Source organism: Papaver somniferum, unplaced genomic scaffold (genome assembly GCF_003573695.1).
Source record: "Papaver somniferum cultivar HN1 unplaced genomic scaffold, ASM357369v1 unplaced-scaffold_15, whole genome shotgun sequence".
In the NCBI taxonomy this organism is placed as follows: domain Eukaryota; kingdom Viridiplantae; phylum Streptophyta; class Magnoliopsida; order Ranunculales; family Papaveraceae; genus Papaver; species Papaver somniferum.
In genome coordinates, this window is record NW_020624376.1 from 3,677,085 (window position 1) to 3,699,600 (window position 22,516).

The 22,516-nt window shown below is 35.5% G+C and overlaps 2 protein-coding genes across 2 annotated transcripts; both read left to right on the forward strand.

Moving 5' to 3' along the window:
- Positions 1-6,087: 6,087 nt before the first annotated feature.
- Positions 6,088-8,496, forward strand: LOC113335809 (O-acyltransferase WSD1-like). Its single transcript, XM_026581846.1, has 4 exons — positions 6,088-6,951; positions 7,035-7,427; positions 7,852-7,989; positions 8,150-8,496. The coding sequence occupies exons 1-4, from the start codon at positions 6,142-6,144 to the stop codon at positions 8,333-8,335; spliced, it is 1,527 nt and encodes a 508-aa protein (XP_026437631.1). The 5' UTR covers positions 6,088-6,141; the 3' UTR covers positions 8,336-8,496.
- A 2,686-nt stretch (positions 8,497-11,182) lies between these two features.
- Positions 11,183-13,104, forward strand: LOC113335643 (cytochrome P450 CYP736A12-like). The gene is made up of 2 exons (XM_026581668.1): positions 11,183-11,936; positions 12,063-13,104. Exons 1-2 carry the CDS (start codon positions 11,241-11,243, stop codon positions 12,891-12,893), a joined length of 1,527 nt encoding a protein of 508 aa, XP_026437453.1. The 5' UTR covers positions 11,183-11,240; the 3' UTR covers positions 12,894-13,104.
- The last annotated feature ends 9,412 nt before the right edge of the window (positions 13,105-22,516 follow it).

A 22,516-nucleotide genomic window follows, 5' to 3' on the forward strand; every position in this document is an offset into this window, starting at 1 on the left:
GTCACCGACCTCATGGTCAGAGCTCTTTGACGACCTCTCTCGACTATTTTGCTGGTTGCTTCACCCTGTTTGCTGGTTGTTTGACTTGTTTTCGCCCATGGGCAACCCCTTTTTACGCCATGCCACTCATCGTGCCCTCAACCCAAGCCTATCTTTGCCGGGCCTCGAACCTCATTTGGTATCTTCGAGTATCAACACTCAAAAACCCCTAAGCATGTATTTTACTTATTTAATTCCCAAAATGCACATCATAATTGGCTAAGTTGGTAGAAGGGTATATTAATTATATGTCCCTACTTTTAATTCCCTACAAATATATCCTTATGCAACAATAAATATGTCCCTCCTTTTTTAATAACCTTATCCATTTAATATTAGATTACCTTAATATCCTCACCCATATAATATTTTTTCTTCATTTCAAAATGGAACAAATTTCTTCCACTACCACTTCACCACCACCACTAGCATCACCACCACCACCACCAACTTTTAACTACCATTCCACCACCACCGTTCAAAAACCACCACCTACCAACCGCCACCACCACTAATATTCCACCACCACTCCTTCACCACCACCATTACACCACCACTAGTCTGTTGCCGCCACCACCACTAGTTAGTCGCCGCCGCCACCACCGTCACCGCCACCGCCGCCACCACTGATTCAAATATTTTTGTATCAACAACAATAGTTGATCCAAATAAAAATAGAACCAAAAGTAGAAGTTTATCTAGTTTAGGGGATTAACAACTATAATTGATCCAAGAAAAAAGGATAAACAGTAGAAGTTGATCCAATTTTAGTGGATCAACAATGGAAGTTGATCCATGTAAAATTGGATCAACAATGAAAGTTGATCCATGTTAAATTGAGTGAACTTGGCGTGAGTCGAACACACATCATCTGACATGGAGTCAGTCATGTTACCATTGCACCACAAGTTCAACATTGGAAGAAATTTACATGATTTAAACTACAAAGCATGATTTAAACTACAAGCATAATTATACTTATCCAATGAAATACCGTCAACAATAGGATTTCAAAGGATCAACAATAGTAGTTGATCCCATATAGATGGATCAACAACCATAGTTGATCCAATAAAAAATTGGGTCAACAACAGGGGTTTATCCCATAAAATGGATCAACAACAACAATTGATCCCATAAAAACATATAAACAACAACAAATTGATCATTACGTGTAGCTTCATAAACACCAACAGCTCCAAGACCAGCTTCAAAACCAATCTCGACAACTACAACAACCAGAACCACCATTCTACTACTATTTCCATGACTAGTTTCTCATTCGTACCTCTCCACCATTACCGCCACCAACAAATCACACATCTCCAGCACCACCACCACCACCACCAAAACAACCAGAACCAAAATCCAACACGAATTTCATCATTCCGACCAAAACCACCATAGTTGATCCAATAAAAAATTGGGTCAACAACAGGAGTTGATCCAAAATATATGGATCAACAACCATAATTGATCCAAAATATATGGATCAACAACCATAGTTGATCAAATATCACTACCTGCTTCAACCCAGATAACCACCATATTTCATTCAGCAACAGGCTTCAATCTCTTTAACAACAACTCATACCAACACTGCCACCAACAAATCACACATCTCCAGCACCACCACCACCAAAACAAGAAGAACCAAAATCCAACACCAATTTTATCACTTACAATACCACCAGTACCGAAAGAAACATACCTCATCCTCCGTCGCTGCTACACCACCACCATAAATCGTAACCTGGAACAGATCTCGATCTATTTGAATCCGATTTCAAATTCAGTTTTTAGAAGAAGAAGAAGAAAGTGGTTGTAATTGCAGAGGTGGTGGTGGAGATGTTGTTGATGATAGTTCGATTAAATCTGAATCCATTAGCGGGTGGAGAAGGTGGTCGTAGTTGCAGAGGTGGTGGTGGTGGAGATAGTTGTTTTAAGAAGAGAAGGAGAAAGTAATTTTCGATCTGGAAAGATGGAGATGTAGATCGTGATTAAGGAGATGGTGGTGGTAGTTATGATGATGGTACTGGTGGTGTTGGTTGTGGTGGCGTCGGAGATGGTAGTGGTGGCGGCAGCCATGATAAACTGTGTTGCTCGTTTTTTCATCCGAAGTGAAGAAGAAGAAGAGTAGATAACGCATAAAAGGTTAAAATTGAAAACACATGAAAATAAATCTTTTAGGCTTTAATTTTGCCATCAGGAATATATTTATTGTGTGATAAGATAATTGTATAGTCCATCAAAAATAGGGACAAAAATTCAAGTACCACCTGATAGAAGCTCTACCTAACGGATTGCATGAAAATAATAATCAATCAAGTTTTTCGGAATCCATAATTGACCATATGGACTTAGCGCGTATTCTTGATGATCGAATAAGATTCACAACTAGCATCGCCCAATATAGAACGGGTAATACGATTTTGATATATAAAGGATAATTTAGTCATTTTGATGCCACTAGAACATCTTAAAAAAAAATAAAAAATAAATCTATGGTTTTCACTTTTCAAGTTGGTTCACTTGGGGCATTGCATGGAGGCCCATTCGTTATTTGTCCCATTAGTCAAAATGGTGTAAAAAAATGATCTCCCATCCATATGTCGTTTCTGTTAATCATAGCATAGTCGTGGTGTGTGGAATATGGGCGAAGAACAACTTGAATACTAGTTTATTAGTTGAGGTGAGGATGCAATGTATAATCTTGCTCATCAGGAGTCAGGAAAAAAGATAACAGATCAGCACATTCTTTCGAAAAATTATTATTATTATCCAGGAGTTACTAAAATCTGAATACTATAATTCAGATGTTGGTGAAAACTTAAGTATCATAGATTTTATAGAGCTATGCGGGTGTATTCTACATAACCATCATTGATACTATTGAGTCATCAGTTGATATATGTTGATGTTCGTCTCCCAATATGGTTTCTGCCGACCGTATGCCTATTTATTCGTCTATATTAATTTTGGTGAATAAACATCCGTCGTCAATAACCCATTAAAAATTTGGAAAATAGGTCATTTGGCCAAATATTTTTAAAACATGGTTTTAATGGACGAGTAAAAATTCGTATGGGTGAAATGGAAAATAACAAGAATCAAACTGAATGCATCCTGATGTGAATTAAAATAAGAAAAAGTATTTGAAAGTGGGTAGGATGAAACTGTTTACATCCCGACAATTTTTACATTCTAGTCCATTTAAACAATATCAAATTTTACATGTCTTTTTCACCCAGAAATTATCGTTATTGGGTTAATTGACCAATTTTGTGATAAAAATTGGGAGATGATTCTCCATTTGTAATCTATATAAATCATCTATGGTTGTATGGTTTCTTCTGCTCAATACAACTTATTCGGAAAAAACCCAAAGAGAGTTTCCATAAATAAAAATGTGGAATTTATGTCATTTTTTTTCCTTTATATTTCATGAATGAAGAGGACATAAAACTAGGGATGGGACTTGGGTTGGGTTAACCGACCCGACCCATGCTCAATCCGAACATTGGGCGGACATGGGCAACGTGTTTCAAGACTTTGGGCAAGTTTGGGCATAAGTTTTATAAACCCGAGTTAAATTTGGGCAAGCATGGGCACAAATATTTCTAACCCAAGAAACCCGCCCAACCCGAAGAACTATGATATAGTAATATAAAACTATTTTTATAATTGGTATTATTATCTTTTTAGAGTAATTTTGGATATTATTTTCAAATCTAATAAAGAAAATATGAATTCTGTTTATTTCATTAATTATATTATTGTAAATAATCTTCACTTATTTGGAAATTTGAGATAAATAGAGCAATTAAATCTTATAATTACTAAAATTTGTTATTATTATATTAACAAACTCGTATGTCCAGCGAAACTTGGGCCAACCCGAGGAACCCGACGAACATAACTTGGGCGGGCTTGGGCAGTACTTCCATGGGTTCCACGGTGATGGGCAAGGATTCCTAGCTCGGGTCTGCCTCGGCCAAGCCTTCTAACCCACCCAACCAACCCAAGTCCCACCCCTACATAAAACTACACCCCTAACATCAACGTGATACATATTTCAAACTAATCTACTACAGTAGAAACTCTTTTAATTAATACTCGATTATTTAATAAACTCTCTTAAATAATACTTTTTGCTGGTCCCAAGTCGGGGACAACGTGCCAAATTAGTAATTCGCTAATATTATAAGATAATACTTTTTTGATTACCTATGTAGACCCCATATGAAACATAAATTAATAATGCATTAAATATATATATTCAATACGTTAAAGATTTACGAAGACTTTTTGAAAAATGATTTAATTGTCTTTTGTTTTTTGCTAAAATCAATATTGCAATGAATTTCATCCCTAATTTTTCTTATCATTGTAAGAATTTGTGGCGTTGTTTTCTCATAGCTTAGCAAGAAATTAGTCAATGTGATTGCCACTTTAATAGCCTCGTTTCGTGAAGGGGACTCTACTGTAGAACTTTCATCATCATCTTCCACATCTTTATCAGTTCCCATAGCACTCTCGATTATTTCTTCATCGGTAAACAACTATGTAATTTCATTTCCTTCCGGATAATTTAGGACATCTTCGGCATTCATTGAATTGCGATAGCTCAATTTTTCGATCAAATTTTGCAAGTCTTGAGTGATTTCACCGTCTGTATGTTCATAAAAATTGTCTAAACTTGTGTTATCGGTTGATCGAAGTTTGCAATGACGAAAGCAGTTTGCAAGTGTACTTGTACAAACATCGATGGTCCATGCTGAAATTGCAAGATTCATTGCATCTAACACATTTATTTTTTCTGGATTTGACGCCCCTAATTCATAGCCTTCCAAAAGACCTCTATAAAATCAACAACGATAATGCATTTTAAAAGCTCGTATAATCTTGCGTCACAAGGTTGAATTTTCGAAGTTGTGTTTGGTGGTAAAAAAATAAAAAATAAAAAATCAACATGTTTGAAGTTGTGTTCGGTTAATTAATATCTTGCTTAATTAATATATTTTGATGGTCCCGACAACATTAATTTATAGAGTTTCTACTTTTTTTTTTTTGGACAATCAACATATTTCAATTGATTCAAATCAAAATAGTGATCACATGTTCGCTTACAAGAATAACAAAAACATCAAAATTAAAGATAATCAAAACCCTAATACAAATAAGGACACCAGTTACAAGTAGATCGCGAAGAGAAATAGCGATAAACCGCAAAAATTACCAAAAAAAAAATTTATGTATAGTGTTTCTACTGTATGATTAGTTTTTTTTAGGGTAAAACTAATCAAAATTATGGGAGATCATTTAGTTGATTTTCAATTGGATTCAAAAATTAATCGACACGGACCACGATTGCTAAAGGGGTACCAGTATTTTAGCAATCATGACATCGTCCGATGGACGACATGTAATACAAAAACAAATAAATAGGAGTTACAAATCATGTTTGACGCATGCAAAAACTTAACAAATTTCTGACTTGCGTCTTGTTTGAAATGGGCAGGTGCATTTCAATGAGCTATGCAAATAGCAACCACTGCAATCACTTTCTTAGCTAACTGTTTATCTGTGGAACCAAAATATTCAATGTTCATCACTATAAATTCGACATAAAATAGCTAGTGTACTTCTCTCGAGAAACAAAAATGTGGTTGCTTAATTGAATTCTTCGTAAGTGGGTGAACCTTTTCACTGTTTCAGACACCGCTCGAGTTTGCACTTAATTTGATGCGCATATCTACTGACAATATTCATACATGTAACAACCACTTCATCTACTTTCTCAACTACTGCATCTGCCTATTCCTTTCAAGGAAGGGTAAGTACATATGACTTTCCACGTTGTGACATACTACATATACCAGTCTATGTGTCTATCTTTGGAGTGAAAGACCATGAGTTTAAAGTTTAAAGTGTATAAACATGATAATTGTATCAACTGCATATTCCACGACCTAGACCATCCTAATTTATATATCTGTAAGTGGTAAACAAATAGCAAGTATTACATAGGCCATAGGGTAAGTCGTAATTTATATATATACCATCGAATGTATCAGAGAGAAACAACTAAGGCTAGCAACAATGGAGAACCGGTACAACAGTGAAACAAATAGAGATCATGAAGATACAAGTCCTCCAGTAAGCCCATTATCACGAAGCTTAAATAGCACAATCATATCTTTGATCATTTTTGCTGTTTTTGAACTAGAGACACCGATTACTGAGTTCGAAACACTAGAACTTTTACTCAGCCATTTAGTACCATTGAGTACTCGTTTTTCTTCAATCATGGAGAAAAACAATAAAGGTGTTCTCAGATGGAAGAAAGTTGATGTTCGAATGGAAGATCATTTGATCGTTCCAACGTTCCCAATAGGTTTAAGTAGAGAAGGTTACGATGAACACTTGAGAGAATACTTATCAAAAATAGGTTGTGAGAAGTTTTCAGACGAAAAACCATTATGGGAAGTTCATTTAGTTAAGTACCCAAGCTTGAATGGTGCTTGTACTATGATCTTTAAGTTTAGTCATGCACTTGGTGATGGTTATTCTTTTATAAGAGTGTTTTTCAAGTGTTGTGGAAGAGCTGATAAGCCTTCATCTCCTCTTACTTTTCCGCGACTGTCATTGATGAGAACACAACAACAATATGATGGTTATCGAGTAATAGGATCGGGGAAGAAGTTGTTCGGGCTGATGCGTAAGTGCAAGAACACATCTTATGACCTCATGGAAAGCTTGCTGAGGACAACAGTTTTTGAAGATCGGCTATCTGCAATACGTTCGGAGACGTCAGCAAGTATGAAGATTGAGTTATTCAGACCTTTTAACATCCACTCGGTGACATTATCGCTTGAAAGAGTTAAGCAAGTTAAATCCAAGCTTGGAGCGGTAAGGTCAATTCACCTTAATCAATTAATTCCCCTAATTCTTATATTTATGTAACTCTAGCCGACTACCATTGTATTATGCAGACGGTAAATGATGTAATCGTTGGATTACTATCGTATATCATTCACTTGTACGCGGTGAGGAAGACAAAGAATATGGATCAATATGGTGAAGATGGATCAAAGATGAACTCTACTAATGGTGGCACAAATACAAGCATGACCATATGTGTCATGCTAAACATGAGAATATTTAAGGGATTTACGAACATGGAAGATATGATAAGGGCGGACGCATGGGGTAACCATTCTAGACTCTTGATGATACCATTACCGACTTTTCCATATCTTGAGGAAGTTAACCCTCTTGATTTTATAATCAAAGCGAAAGAGAATATGGACAGAAAAAAGAACTCTATGATTTTTTATCTTATTGATTCACTTCTAAAGACTGCCATGTGGATTAAGGGGCAAAAGGTATGTACAAATTATGATACGCCTATTTCGAATTTAAACTACGAAAAATGGGTCATTTGTCCAAATATTTTTAAAACATGGTTCAAATGGACGAGTAAAAATTATTATGGGTGAAATGGACATCAAAAAAGTAGTAAGGATGAAAGTAGATTCATCCCGGCTTAAACTTAAAAAATGGCAAGGATGAAACTGGATGCATCCTGATATAAATTAAAAATAAGAAAAAGTATTTGAAAATGGGTAGGATGAAAATGTTTACATTCTAGCTATTTTTACATTTTTGTCCATTTAAACAGTATCAAAATCTAAATGTCTTTTTCACTCAGTAATTGTTGATTTTGGTCTTTTTAACCAATTTTGTGTTTAAACTATTCGTTACACTGATTCATTTATCTAAAAGCTACCGTATTAACATATCACGCAGGGGATAGATGAAATGTTGTATTACAGCCTTAAGAATGCAAGCACTATGATAACAAGTGTGATAGGTCCAAAAGAGCAAATGGCTATTTTGAATCATCCTGTTAGCAGTTTTTATTACTTGGTCTCCGGTATACCTCAGGTAATTATCATGCACTTGGATCAGAAATTACTTGTTAATTTTGAAATTCCGTTGACGTGCTTATTTTGAGATGATTAAATCATATTCTGTGCGGTACAAACGAAGATAACGCAATTATTGATTTAAAAGTTGTAAACTTGCTTGTGTTTCTTTTATGCAGAGTGTAACATTCACATCAGTGAGCTGCATGGAACAATTGAAGCTTGTGGTAACAATGGAAAAAGGTTTTATTGATTCAGAACTTTTCATTTCATGTATGGATGAAGCCTTTGAAAAGATTTTTCGAGCAGCATTCGGATATCACCCAGGCATGGACGACAACCAGATCACGAGAAAATCCAATTAATTGTTGAGCCCCTAGACGAATGCAGTGTAACGTTGTTGATCGAAATCGTCCACCCATCTACGAATCCTCTGAACCCTGTAAAGATTTACACTATGATTGCTTACCTTTTAAAGTAAAACATAATAAAAGTAAAAATGTAAAATGTGAAAAAGAAACAGCTTGTCAAGTAAAACTAGAGTAAAGATAAGTAAATTAATAAATTCAAAAGAATTATACAATATTAAATTAATTTATTGAAAATGTCAAATGTGTAAAATAAAAAACAGCTTGGTCAAATGGTACCAATCCTTATCTGTTGTCAAGTAAAATTAGTATACTTATATTTTTAAGTAATGCACATGAAAGCCAAGAGTGAGCACCATCAAGATTGGGTTTTCCCTTTATCCACATCCAATCGGATGTATGGCGGATTACAACTTTGACATATGCATCTTATCCAAAATCAAATGGATTAGATGCAGATAATTTAATCGATTCCGTTTATAATTAACATTTAAAATATGCAAGAAAAATTAATAAACATGGTTTAAAAACTCGTTATCATTACCATGATTTCTAATATTAATTCAAATACACATAATTTTTATTAATGTTTTATTTACTCACTCATTAAATACTAGTCAAAATACTAACCTGGCCCCGTAATTTTTTTTATACACGAAAACCGGACCCAAACCTCTACCCGAACCCATCCAGTTGGACTGGTCCCACTGTCAGACCCAACACCGCTAAACCCACTATACAACTAATCTATCACTAACCTTTACGGCGTTTGGGATTGAACCCCTGACTTCCTCCTTACTGGAGTTGATGGGATACCACTGAGTTATGCTTTTGGACCCATTGAGCTATGCTCATGCCCCCTATAAAATACTAGCGAAGAAACTCGTCAAATTCATTTAGTAAAAACATTTCTAATTTTTATTAATATAGTAGCGCCAGGAAATTTATATTACAGTACTTCACCGAAGCAACTATTACCAACATAGTGAACAAGATAAACACTCCCAAAGAAAAAATAACCATCAACTTGGTGGATATAGACGTACAACAAACTTTTAACTTCCCCCCTTATCCAATCCATGGACACCGAATGTGCCGACTTGCGTCCAACGTGCTAGGGGGTCTGGCTTTCACGCCTCATTATTCTGAACTTTGTCTTTCTCCATCAAACCAAATTAGATTTGAGAGGTTTTTCATTAACTGTGATAAATATCAAAACATAAATTTAATTTTTCTTCCGTAGAGATTTAAGTATCGTAATCGGGAATTTAATGAGGTTGGGTTTTCTAACAAGCTGACTTATTAATATGTGACATTCATGGTATGATAGTGATGATATCAATGAATGGTGATGATAATGCCGTTAAATATCAAGAACACACCAAAAATTCAATCACAAAAAGAAAAGTATCATGCTTTTATGTCAAGAACATCAAAATCGATCAAGAAAATCAACTATCCCAACGTTTTCTTTTATTGTTAGATTAAGACATTTAATAAAATAGAAACCGGAACTTCTTTTTTGTTGTTTCTTTTATCATTGGATCTAAGTAAATTGTGTAAAAACAACACTAAAACTACCCTAACTTCAAATACACCCTTAAAAGGAAAAATGAGGAACCTTTTTGGAAGCGATGAGTTCCTGACTAAATGCTATGGGACTCGACTGAAAAGTTACGTGAGAGGTAGTTTTAGTGTTGTTCATATTCACGGTTCATTAAGTATTTTTGTATTTCTTATTCACTATTGATCCTATATTTGTAGTTCAGATTCGAATATGCTAGTAATTATATGTGGATATTTACGTTCTTAATGTGTTTAAAAACGGTTGCTTTTCATTAATAATTAGCAACAATTGAGAGAATGTAATCTTCAGTAAATTTTATAGAAAAACAGTCACTGCATGCTTAAACAACACAAATATTTGAACTTAAGAAAATTATAGACCTAGTCCGGTTGTGAATTAAATAATGTAATAATAATAAAAGAATTTTTTTTGGCATTTGACTGTTCTTGATAAGTTTTTCATGTTCTTAGAATTAAATATTTTGTTCTGATTGAGATATTCTTCATGTTTTTGATGTTTTATCTTGATTGATTAAGAAGTATTATCATCACCATCTTCATCACTACTCTGGTCATGGATGTTTGTATTTTTTCTTTTTGAAATATTTCTGATAAATTTCCTTTTTTTATTTTTTATTATTGGATAAAGAGTATTATTACAAGAAACTAGTTGGAAGCCTAACAAGCTAAGCTCCAACAGCGTACTACTACATTAGTTTAACAGGTTGCCGTGCTAGCCTACCAGCGAGCCTCATGAGGAACCATCCAAGGAAGCCGAAACAGATAAAGGGGCTGATTATGTCAGCAAGGGGGTAAGCTAACTCTACCTTCTATGTCAAAAACTGCAATATTACGCCATTGGAGACTCGAATCTGGGACCTCCTTGAGAGCATGAAACCTTTAAGAAACCAGGATGACCAGCTGTGCCAGCTACCCGATTTTTTAAAATAAAATATGTAATAATATATAAAGCATCTTGATAAATATATTCACACTAATAAATAAATATTGACACTACTAAATAAATATATTTAAATCAAAAACCAAATTTATTTTATAACATAATTATAGTTCTTTCATTTAGCACTGAAATGAAAATCTTTCAAATCTTAGTTTCAGGGGTAAAATAGTATTATGCTTCCAAAACACCCACGTACGCAAATACGTCGGATTGGAATATGATGAGTGGCGCGCAAACCATTTGTCACTAACTTCCAACTGCTTAAATGCTTGTCAGTATGGCCCTTACCATAATAGATTGTAGTTGTATTAATTTCTTGCATCCATATATGATCTATTTTTTCTGATTACATCTCTTCTATAGTAGAGTTTTTCTATGGATTCTTCTTGGATCACCTTGTTTATGTCTCTATTCTTTATTGCAATTCTATTCTTGTTTTCATATCTCTTCTTAAAGTCATTACTTTCTAAAGGTAGTTACCAGTTACCACCTGGTCCATATGGTTTGCCAATTCTTGGCAATCTTCATAGGTTGGGTGATCTCCCACATCAAAACCTTCAGAAATTATCCCTCAAATATGGACCCATAATGTACATGAGATTAGGTCTAGTTCCAGCCATTGTTGTCACATCACCGGAGTTAGCCGAACTGATCCTGAAAACTCATGACATTGTTTTTGCTAGCAGATCAATACTTGAGAGTGGAAAATACTTTGGTTATGAACAGAAGGGTTTAGTTTTCAAGCAATATGGTTCGGCATGGCGAAACATTCGGAAATTATGTACTTTACATTTACTTACTAATTCGAAGATTGAATCGTTCAAGTCTACACGAGAAAGTGAAGTGAGAAATGCTGTTGAATCCATTAAAGTTGCAGCTGATGGTCAAGTGCTCGTTAATTTGAGCCTTATAGTGGAATCGTTAGCAGAAGATATAACACATAAAACAATATTTGGATCACTTAAGAATGATCGGTACAATTCTAAATCTCTCATCCAAGAAGCTTTTAGGTTAGCAGGAGCCTTCAACGTTGCTGATTACATTCCATATATCGGGCCACTTGACCTTCAGGTACGTATACTAGAAATTCTTGTATAATGCCTTCAATAAATTATAAATATAAGAGTCAGATCCATGACCAATATAGGTTGACAGTTATTTTTTCCTCCAGTTTTCTTAATTGTGATCTATATTTAGGGATTGGCCAGGCAAATGAAATCAACCGGCAAACTTGTAGATGAATTTCTCGAGCACATCATTGACCAACATATAAAAGACCATGGAATGTCACAACAAGATCATTATCAAAGGGACTTTGTGGATATTTTGTTATCCTTGATGAATGCACAAGAGACGACCATGAATAATGAACTGAAATTAGATCGTGAAAATGTCAAAGCAATCTCGTTAGACATGATCGGAGCAATGATGGAGACGTCAGCAACGACCGTCCAGTGGGCAATCTCAGAAATCATAAAGAACACTCGCGTCATGAAACTAGTTCAACAAGAATTGGAAACAGTAGTCGGGTTGGATAGACAAGTAGAAGAGACTGATCTAGTGAAGTTGCCATACTTAGACATGGTGCTAAAAGAGAGTATGAGACTTCATCCTGTGACTCCGCTCTTGATACCTCGTGAATCCATGGATGATATATACATTAACGGTTACCATATACCTAAAAAGACTAGGGTATTTGTGAACGTTTGGGCAATCGGAAGGGACAAGCAAGTGTGGTCGGATAATGCTGAGGAATTTTATCCAGAGAGGTTCATTGAGGTGGATGTAGATATGAGAGGAAAAGACTTTAGGCTTTTGCCATTTGGATCAGGTCGTAGAGGTTGCCCTGGAATGCAAATGGGTCTAACCTTGGTCCGATTGATGTTAGCACAATTGGTTCATTGCTTTAATTGGGAGCTCCCAAATGGAATGTTACCCCATAAGTTGGAAATGAATGAAAAGTGGGGTTTAACTGTTCCTAGAGCTAACCATTTGATGGCTATCCCAATTTATCGTCTAACTAAATAGTGTTCCAACAATCACGATAGGTCAAAACGTCCGTTAATACATGTCTTTCTTGTTTGTTTGTTGCTTGTTTTATGTCTACTTGTAATATTTGAAGTCAGGCCTAGACTCCTCATTTATGTTTTCCATTCTCTTATTAATAAATTTCCCTCGAGGATGTGTTTAAAAAAATTGTACTTGTAATCTCAGTATAATAAAAATTGTACTTTTATTATAAGATTCTCATGTAATAAGATTTGCATTAGAAAAATATTTGGGTTTAGCATACTGGAGTCTACTGGAGTACATTAGAATTGAAAAGCATTGTCTTAGAAAAAAATAAATCCAAACTTGTTTTATATTGCCATAGAAATTAGTTAACATAACAAATTAAAATGGAGTGCTTGCCTGATAAGCAGTTTTGGAATTCTAAAGTTCCTGTAGGGTCTGTTTGACACCTGGGATATGAAATACGTTGTCCAGATTAGGGAATTCTGTGGTTTATCCAAGACTATCATGTCAGTTATTGTAAATGGTGTTTGTTCTCCATTGTGTGTTAATGTAATATGTTGTTTGTCAAAAGATTTGTATACAAGCTAAATTAGTTAATTTAAAAAGAATGAAAAACTAAATCATATAATTTTATGGTTTTGAGCATACGAAAATTTTAAATAAAAAAATTAATTATAAAAATAATCGTCTAACCCAGGAAAGGATTAAGGTATTCCGGGTTTTACATAGAATTTCATAACCCCACCTTTTTAGCCTCCTAAAATTCAGGTAGGATACACTATTCTTATCTTGACATAGAATAAACACCCACACAAACACAATATACGGTTATTTAAGGGATAACTCAACCTAGGTTAGGATATCAAGGCTGCCAAACACGACCTTAAAGATTTCTTTTCTGGTATGGACTTTTTTCTATAATGGTGCGCCCATTCTTGATTACTTTTATAATGTTGGCATGATTCAAGGGTCAATTTAGTTACTTGTAGGTAAGGTTTTCGAAACAAAGGAGCACTTGTTTGTAGGACTGCAAGACTTCTTTCGAAGTACAGACTTATTTCTCAAATAGTTTTGGGTTGTCATTGAATTGTGTTCTATCGTGACGGATTGGGGCGCTTGTCCATTTCGTTTTCAATTATCATGGTTAGAAAATACCAACATCATTTCTTTGATGAAAGAATGGTGGGAATCTTTTTCTTTTGTAGGTACCGCGAGCGCATGATTTTCAAAGAAACTTATTGCCTTGAAAGAAAAATTGAAGATATGGAACAAAGAAGTTTTTGGAAGTATAGATCGGGCTTTCGACGCGTCTCTTGAAAAGATGCGAGTTTTGGATGATAGTGGTGATGATAGACTTCTTAGCGAGGTGGAAGAGGACATGCTCGTGACGGCTAAAGTTGGGTTTGAAAAGGCTCGTAGATGTAAGGAAATTTGCATTCGTCAAAAATCTAGGGTCAACGCGATTCGTGATGGTGATAGAAATACCAAGCATTTTCATCGTATGTTAAGAAGGAATAGAGCAAGAAACAACATCAATAACATTCGCATCAATGGTATATGGACCGGTAATAAAGATGAGATTAAAGAAGGCATTGAAAATCACTTTGAGGTATATTTTAAGGAAGTATCTAATCATAGACCGAGAATTAAGAATATGTGCTTAAAGAGTATCGATGAGAATGCTAGAGTTTGGTTAGAGAGGCCTTTTAGTGAAGAAGAAGTGAAGAAAGCAATTCATGATTTGGGAGTGGATAGAGCTCCGGGTCCGGACGACTTCCCTATGAAATTTTATATTGTTGGGTGGGAGTTTATCAAAGAAGACTTGATGAAGGTGTTTCAAGAATTCCATGATAACAACATTCTCGATACTTCTCTAAGGAACAACTTTATAGCGTTAATTTCTAAGAAGATTTGTGTGGAGGAGGTGAAGGATTTTCGGCCTATTAGTGAAAAAGTGGGGGTCTAACAACACCACCCAATATTTTGCTTAGCAATCTGTATGGACTAACTCTGAAATACTTTGCTAGAGAATCAACTAGACAGTCAGACTCAATCTAGATAAAAGTATCTCAAGGAGTTAATATCTCTCTCTTGATTTGATTTTTACTCAAGATAAAATCAATAGCGAGTCTTTATCAAATACAAGGAATAACTTGGACGGTATCAAAGACCAATGTCCAAGGATCAATCAATATCAATCAACAACCAAAGGTTGGATTTATAATTGATGATCACGAACGCACAACCTGTATTATTTCAATTATATAAAATATAATGCGGAAAAGAAATAACACAGACCGCAAATGCAGAAAAAACCCCGGACCTAGTCCAGATTGAATACACATTGTATTAAGCCGCTACAGACACTAGTCTAATCCAAGCTAACTTCGGACTGGACTATAGTTGAACCACAATCAGTCTCCCACTGATCCAAGGTACAGTTGTACTCCTACGCCTCTGATCTCAGCAAGATACTGTGCACTTGATTCCCTTAGATGATCTCACCCATAACCAAGAGTTATTGCAAACCAAAATCGCAGACTTGATAATAAACAAATCTGTCTCACACAGAAAAGTCTATCAAAGGATAAATCTGTCTCCCACAGATAAACCCTAGGTTTTGTTCCGTCTTAAGATATGAAATCAAGGTGAACATGAAACAATTGATCAATCACCTCTCTACAATCCTTCCTGACTACACAGACGGTTTGTCGAGGAATCATAAACAGTGAGACGAAGATGTTTGTGACTTCTTTATCTTGCCTATCGGAGAACTCTCACGATCTCAAGCCAATCAAAGATTGTACTCGTACGATAGAAGATGCAAGATCAGATAACACAACTACGATAAAGTAGTATCGGTCTGGCTTCACAGTCACAATGAAGTCTTTAAGTCGTTACCCTGGTTTTAGAGAAGAAAACCAAAGGTTAAAGGATAATCGACTCTAGCGAGCGCACTAGTATCACACAGACGTGTGGGGATTAGTTTTGCACAATGCTAGATGTCTCCTTTATATAGTCTTCAAATCAGGGTTTTTCCTTAGTTACAGAGCAATCCATATTCACCGTTAGATGAAAACCTGATTTAGATTCAAGCTAATATTTCTCAACCGTTAGATCTAAAACTTATCTTGTCACACACATTTGGGTAGACGTTTACTGGGTTTGTGAAAACCATGCCCAAACGTGTACGTGTATGTTGGTTCAACATAGTAACCCAAAAGGATAACCATATGAGCATTTCATATTAACCTTGTTCTTCTTCACCAGAACTAGTTCAATTGACTCAAATGAACTAGTTAAAGAGTTGTTCAATTGCTATGAGATATTATGTAACTACATAAGACACAATTAAAACAAAGATGATTCGATTCGATTGAATCGGCTCATGAACTTTATAGCCACGGTTTGCATAAATCACTCCTTAGTAATTTAAGTTTCATGTTCAGAGCACATCTTTAGATCATAACCTCTTAAGCTCACAAACAAGTTCCCGGACTTAAGACAACCGGTGGAGTTTTCAAAACTCAGCATAAAATCTCGGCAAAAAGACTTTCGCCAGTTCGCGGACTTACACGCAAACGAGTTTTTGGAAAATCCCAGCAGAAATTATCGGTACAAGAACTTCCGTCTGTTCGCGGACTGAGTTCGCGGACTGGGTTCGCGGACTGTGCAAAGCTAATTCCTCCGGTTTCTCTCAATCAACAAAGTTCGAAAAATTCGGATTAAGGAATACATGGTTATGTAATCTAAACTCTCATTCCAATCATTGAAACATTCTCAGAGGACGTTATATAGCCGTTATTCACAGACCGCTTCGCGTCAGAGCAATTCTCAAAGTAATTGAAACTTTTCATGACTTTCGTTACTGGGTGAAGATAAACTTGATCAAAGCGAAACGCTTTACCAACACATGATTTCGAGATATAGATAGGCGAGATATACTCGGCTCGAAATATCAAATGTGTATGATCCAGTCTATATAGCATACGACTTTTGTCTCATAAGAAGTAGGAGATAGAAGAGATATACTTTTGAGTGATAGATAAGTTCAAGTCTCCACATACCTTTTTGTTGATGAAGTTCCAACATACCTTTTTGTTGATGAAGTTCCACGGTTCCTTGAGTAGATCTTCGTCGTTGTATGATGAATTGCCATGAAGTCCTTGAGCTCAACTACACTTTTCTATCCTAGTCCGAGACTTAGATATGTAGGCTAGAAATCGAGACTCATAGTTTTGATCACTAACATTGACAAACATGCTTGAGATAGCAATGCATGCGAGGTCGACCGAGCTATGCTCTAACAATCTCCCCCTTTGTCAATTTTAGTGACAAAACCATTAATACATATGGAATACAAAAAAGATAAACTTTAGTGGCTTCTATTCCATAGTCTAATCTTCAACGTTCCCTGAAATCTTCTTCCTTCCAAGTACTCCAATGATCCCAAATGTTGTAAGTTTAGCATCACCGTTGTTGAAGATCCGTAGCTATAAGAATGAGATAAATCGAAATTCTCGATCATTATTATACAGTGTCATAGTATCATTATGTAACATCAAAGTCCAATTGCATCACGACTTTAACAACAATACTATGGTGATATGTATCACTCCCCCTTAGTCAATACTCCATCTCGATCATGGAAACCACTCCAGCTTATAAAATGATCCAAAAACCATATGTATTTGTAGTGTGAACTACAATATTTCTCCCCCTTTTTGTCAATAAAATTGACAAAGGTACAAGAACGGGATCATAATGAAATTTCCACAAGAGACATTTCATAGACTAAAAGAAAAATACATACCAACTTAATTTAGATGCAATCATAAAGCCAAAGCTAAATGCATTCATCAAGGAGTTTTAAGATACAAGATAACCCCTATAAAATTCCACAGCCGCACACCCCGCAAGATATTACCATTAATCACAAGTTCAAAAGAACTCTCCCCCATTTGATGTCATTCCCGAAAGAACAACAAGAGAGACCTTAATTTCGAAAGAAAAGAAGGATTTTTTAAATTGGACACCAAAAACCATAAAAATGATTTTCTATATCCAAAACTCAACCAAATTAATCGCAAGAAAACCTATGATTAATTTAATTGGAATACGCAACTAAATCAAACCATAAAAAGTGATCAATTTAATTGAAGGTGCTCAACATAAGTAAACTTACGGAGATATGACTAAGATAATCATACGGAGACGACTAACTTAATCGTTCACATACTCAACATAAGGAAAAACCTTACGGAATATACGACTACATCAACCAATGGAATATGATTAGTATAGCCGTTCATATATTCAACACAAGAACTTGTGGAATATATGAAAAACTCAACTAGACTAATTACAATAGAACGTATAATTAATCTAATTGGAATACAAACAACCAAAGTAATCACAAAAGTAATCAATTTAATTGTCTAAGGATTTGCTCGACAAAAGAAGACTTTCGAAGCAAATAACTAAATAACCAACCAAAATGATTAATTTAGTTCATAATGCTCAACATATAGCATCTTATGGAACAACCAACAAGGCCAATAAGAATAATCGACTTAGTTGTATCGTGCTCAACATAAGACACACAATGGAGCCTTCACGGTAAAACATAACAAAATGGATCAATGAAGATCAATACCATGGATAACATACAAGGATCTATTCTATTTTCCCTCATAACGACATAATAGACTTTATCCTTGTCAAACAAAAGATTTTATCCTATTTTCCATCAAATACATGATTGCATAGGCATAACTTTTGTAATTGTCAAAAGTCCATTCGTCCTTTCATTAATACGAATACCAATTCATGAATGACTTTACTTTTGACAGCATATGGAACCTTCAAGTTCACGGACGCAAACAATACATATCCCATAATCAAATTGCAATATCACAAAATCATAACGATCAATACTGCAATAACATCATCCTCCAAATATTTTTAGAATTTAAAAACCAATAAACCTAAAAAATAGCATAAGAAGATGAAAACAAAAATAGTTATGTGTAGTCACAATCATCGCTATTGAAAGCACTAGTTATTTTCCAACTAATCCAAAAAGAAGACATACTAGGCAACAAAAAAAAAAAAAAAAAAAAAAAAAAAAAAAAAAAAAAAGACAAGCTAGAAAGAGTTAGACTCCATTGTTTCCCTGACAGCAAATAGGGATGTGGGCAGTACATAGTCCTCTCATGACCTGGAGTCTTCGAGCTTGTGAACGACAGCTTTCTCTACATCCTCAGGGAGATGATTCTCTTTACGAAGATCATTGATTTGAGATTTTATAAGACCAAGGTCAGACACAACCTTTTCCAACTCAGTTTTCACCATATCAAGACCTTTAAGAGTATCCACAAGCTGTTGTTTTGCTTCCCCAAAGTACTTAAGAAAGTCATGAACAAGTTCAGCAGAAATCATATCATCCTTTTCAGCATCTTCATGAGTATAGGCAAAGAAGCATGAGGCATTGGGATGATCTTCATCTACAAGTTTTCTCTTCCTCTTGGTTTCAACCTCAACACCTTTGTCAAGAAATCCTTTTGCGAAACCACCATAACAAGACGAGGAGGAAGACATTCTTTGAAAATACAAAAACCACCAGAGGTACACGTACTTGACTTGTAACCCTAAGAGGTTTGATATTTTATACTTGGGGACAACAATTTAGGGTTTTAAATAAATTGTTGACTCGGGCCAGAACGGAATCCGTTCGAGTACAACAAATACCCAAGAACAAAAGTCCTTCAAACATATGAGAACAGGTCCTAAAAACAAATTTTAAGGCAGTATGCAACAATTTGACTTAACCAATACTTGATCTTAGCGGATCTGTCAACACGAGTTTAGCTATGGACGATAAGAAAATAGATTAACTTAACAGATGCAAGCAGCAAGTATACATGTTTTTAACCCAACTTACTCAACATGATTTTATATGAGTAAGTTCTAGAACCTTGTGATTAATCAGCACAAGTACGAGCCACAGGATCATTACGAGGTTTATGTCTTTGGTTAATTTTGTTTTTCCTCTTAGTCTTAGAGAGAGATCCTGTTTGACATAAGTCATAAAATTTTCTGTCGTCAAAGTAAGAGACATAGTTAGAATTCTTACTAGAAGTGTCTTGACATGAGGAAGAAGATAATCTGTTGACAAACTCTTTGTATCTTACAATTATCTCTTTAATATCCTTTCTTATCTTATCAATTTTCCTTTCTTCTGGAATGATCTTCTCAACAGGAACAATGTTGCATTTAGAGACAAAGCGTTGAACTTCCTTAGGACGATGTTTATTAAGACGTCTATTCTGCCCTTGAATATTGGAGGAACTCACTGTACTGACTTTCCTGGTTGCATACACAGGATAGGTACGAAAACCAATTGGCTCAATCATACGGATGTCAGTCACACCTTTGAGAATCAAATCTAGGGTGTGTTGAAGTTGAACTAAGGAGTCTTTATTCAACTTGGGGTTTCTCTTCTGCCTAACAGAACACTTAGTCTCACAAACAAGACATCCCTTTTGATCATAGGAATGATTGGAGGATGTAGTCTTAATATTACCGTCAGAAGAGTTGTCTCTTTTACAGAATGTCCCAAGTTCATGATTGGAGGAAACATTAGGAACATTTGTAATTACTTCTGAATGTAAAGCATCAGAAGTTCCTGGTACATTAGATTGCTTTGAACATCCTTGAATTGAGAGTTTATTCAAGTGGCGTTCAATAATCAAGGAATCCTTTTCGAGGCTAGCCTCAAGAGTCAAGCATGAAGACTGATCTTCAGCGTTGCCATGAACTTTGCAATTTCTTACAATACCAAGAAGAACTTTGACATGGTGTTTTAACTAATTCATTCTAACAGCTTGAATTCTAACAAGATTAAGAATCAATTTACTCTCTTCAGCTGTATCCCATTCATTAGAAGAGAAGGTCTCTTTCGAAGGGTAGTCATGAACACTCATGTCATTGTCTGTCTGTCTCGTCGAACCACTAGGTTTCTCTATATTCGAGATCGAACTTTTCTCTTTAATAGATTTAGACGAGAGAGAATCTTTATTACTGGTGACGCGTTTATCAGAGATAGTACTCTTGTCCATAGAGTCAGATCGCTATAAACACGGACTTGTTAGGTCTTAAACGTGTTTGCCTGCTCTGATACCAATTGAAAAAAAGGAGGTCTAACAACACCACCCAATATTTCGCTTAGCAATCTGTATGGACTAACTCCGAAATACTTTGCTAGAGAATCAACTAGACAGTCAGAGTCAATCTAGATAAAGTATCTCAAGGAGTTAATATCTCTCTCTTGATTTTATCTTTACTCAAGCTAAAATCAATAGCGAGTCTTTATCAAATACAAGGAATAACTTGGACGGTACCAAAGACCAATGTCCAAGGATCAATCAATATCAATCAACAACCAAAGGTTGGATTTCCAATTGATGATCACGAACGCACAACCTGTATGATTTCAATTATATAAAATATAATGCGGAAAAGAAATAACACATACACCAGAAGTTTTGTTAACGAGGAAACCGCAAATGCAGAAAAACCCCGGGACCTAGTCCAGATTGAATACACATTGTATTAAGCCGCTACAGACACTAGCCTGCTCCAAGCTAACTTTGGACTGGACTATAGTTGAACCCCAATCAGTCTCCCACCGATCCAAGGTACAACTGTACTCCTACGCCTCTGATCCCAGCAGGATAATGCGCATTTGATTCCCTTAGCTGATCTCACCCACAACCAAGAGTTACTGCAACCGAAATTGCAGACTTGATAATAAACAAATCTGTCTCACACAGAAAAGTCTATCAAAGGATAAATCTGTCTCCCACAGATAAACCCTAGGTTTTGTTCCGTCTTAAGATATGAAATCAAGGTGAACATTAACCAATTGATAATCCGGTCTTATATTCCTGAAGAACAACCTAGATTAATCAATCACCTCTCTACAATCCTTCCTGACTACACAGACGGTTTGTCGAGGAATCACAAACAGTAAGACGAAGATGTTTGTGACTTCTTTATCTTGCCTATCGGAGAACTCTCACGATCTCAAGCCAATCAAAGATTGTACTCGTACGATAGAAGATGCAAGCCTATCAGATCACAGAACTACGATAAAGTAGTATCGGTCTGGCTTCACAATCCCAATGAAGTCTTTAAGTCGTTAACCTGGTTTTAGAGAAGAAAACCAAAGGTTAAAGGAGAATCGACTCTAGCGAGCGCACTAGTATCACACAAACGTGTGGGGATTAGTTTTGCACAATGCTAGATGTCTCCTTTATATAGTCTTCAAATCAGGGTTTTGTCTTAGTTACAAAGCAATCCATATTCACCATTAGATGAAAACCTGATTTAGATTCAAGCTAATATTTCTCAACCGTTAGATCGAAAACTTAGCTTGTCACACACTTGGGTAGACGTTTAATGGGTTTGTGAAAACCATGCCCAAACGTGTACGTGTATGTTGGTTCAACATAGTAACCCAAAAGGTTCACCATATGAGCATTTCATATTAACCTTGTTCTTCTTCACCATAACTAGTTCAATTGACTCAAATGAACTAGTTAATGAGTTGTTCAATTGCTATAAGATCTTAT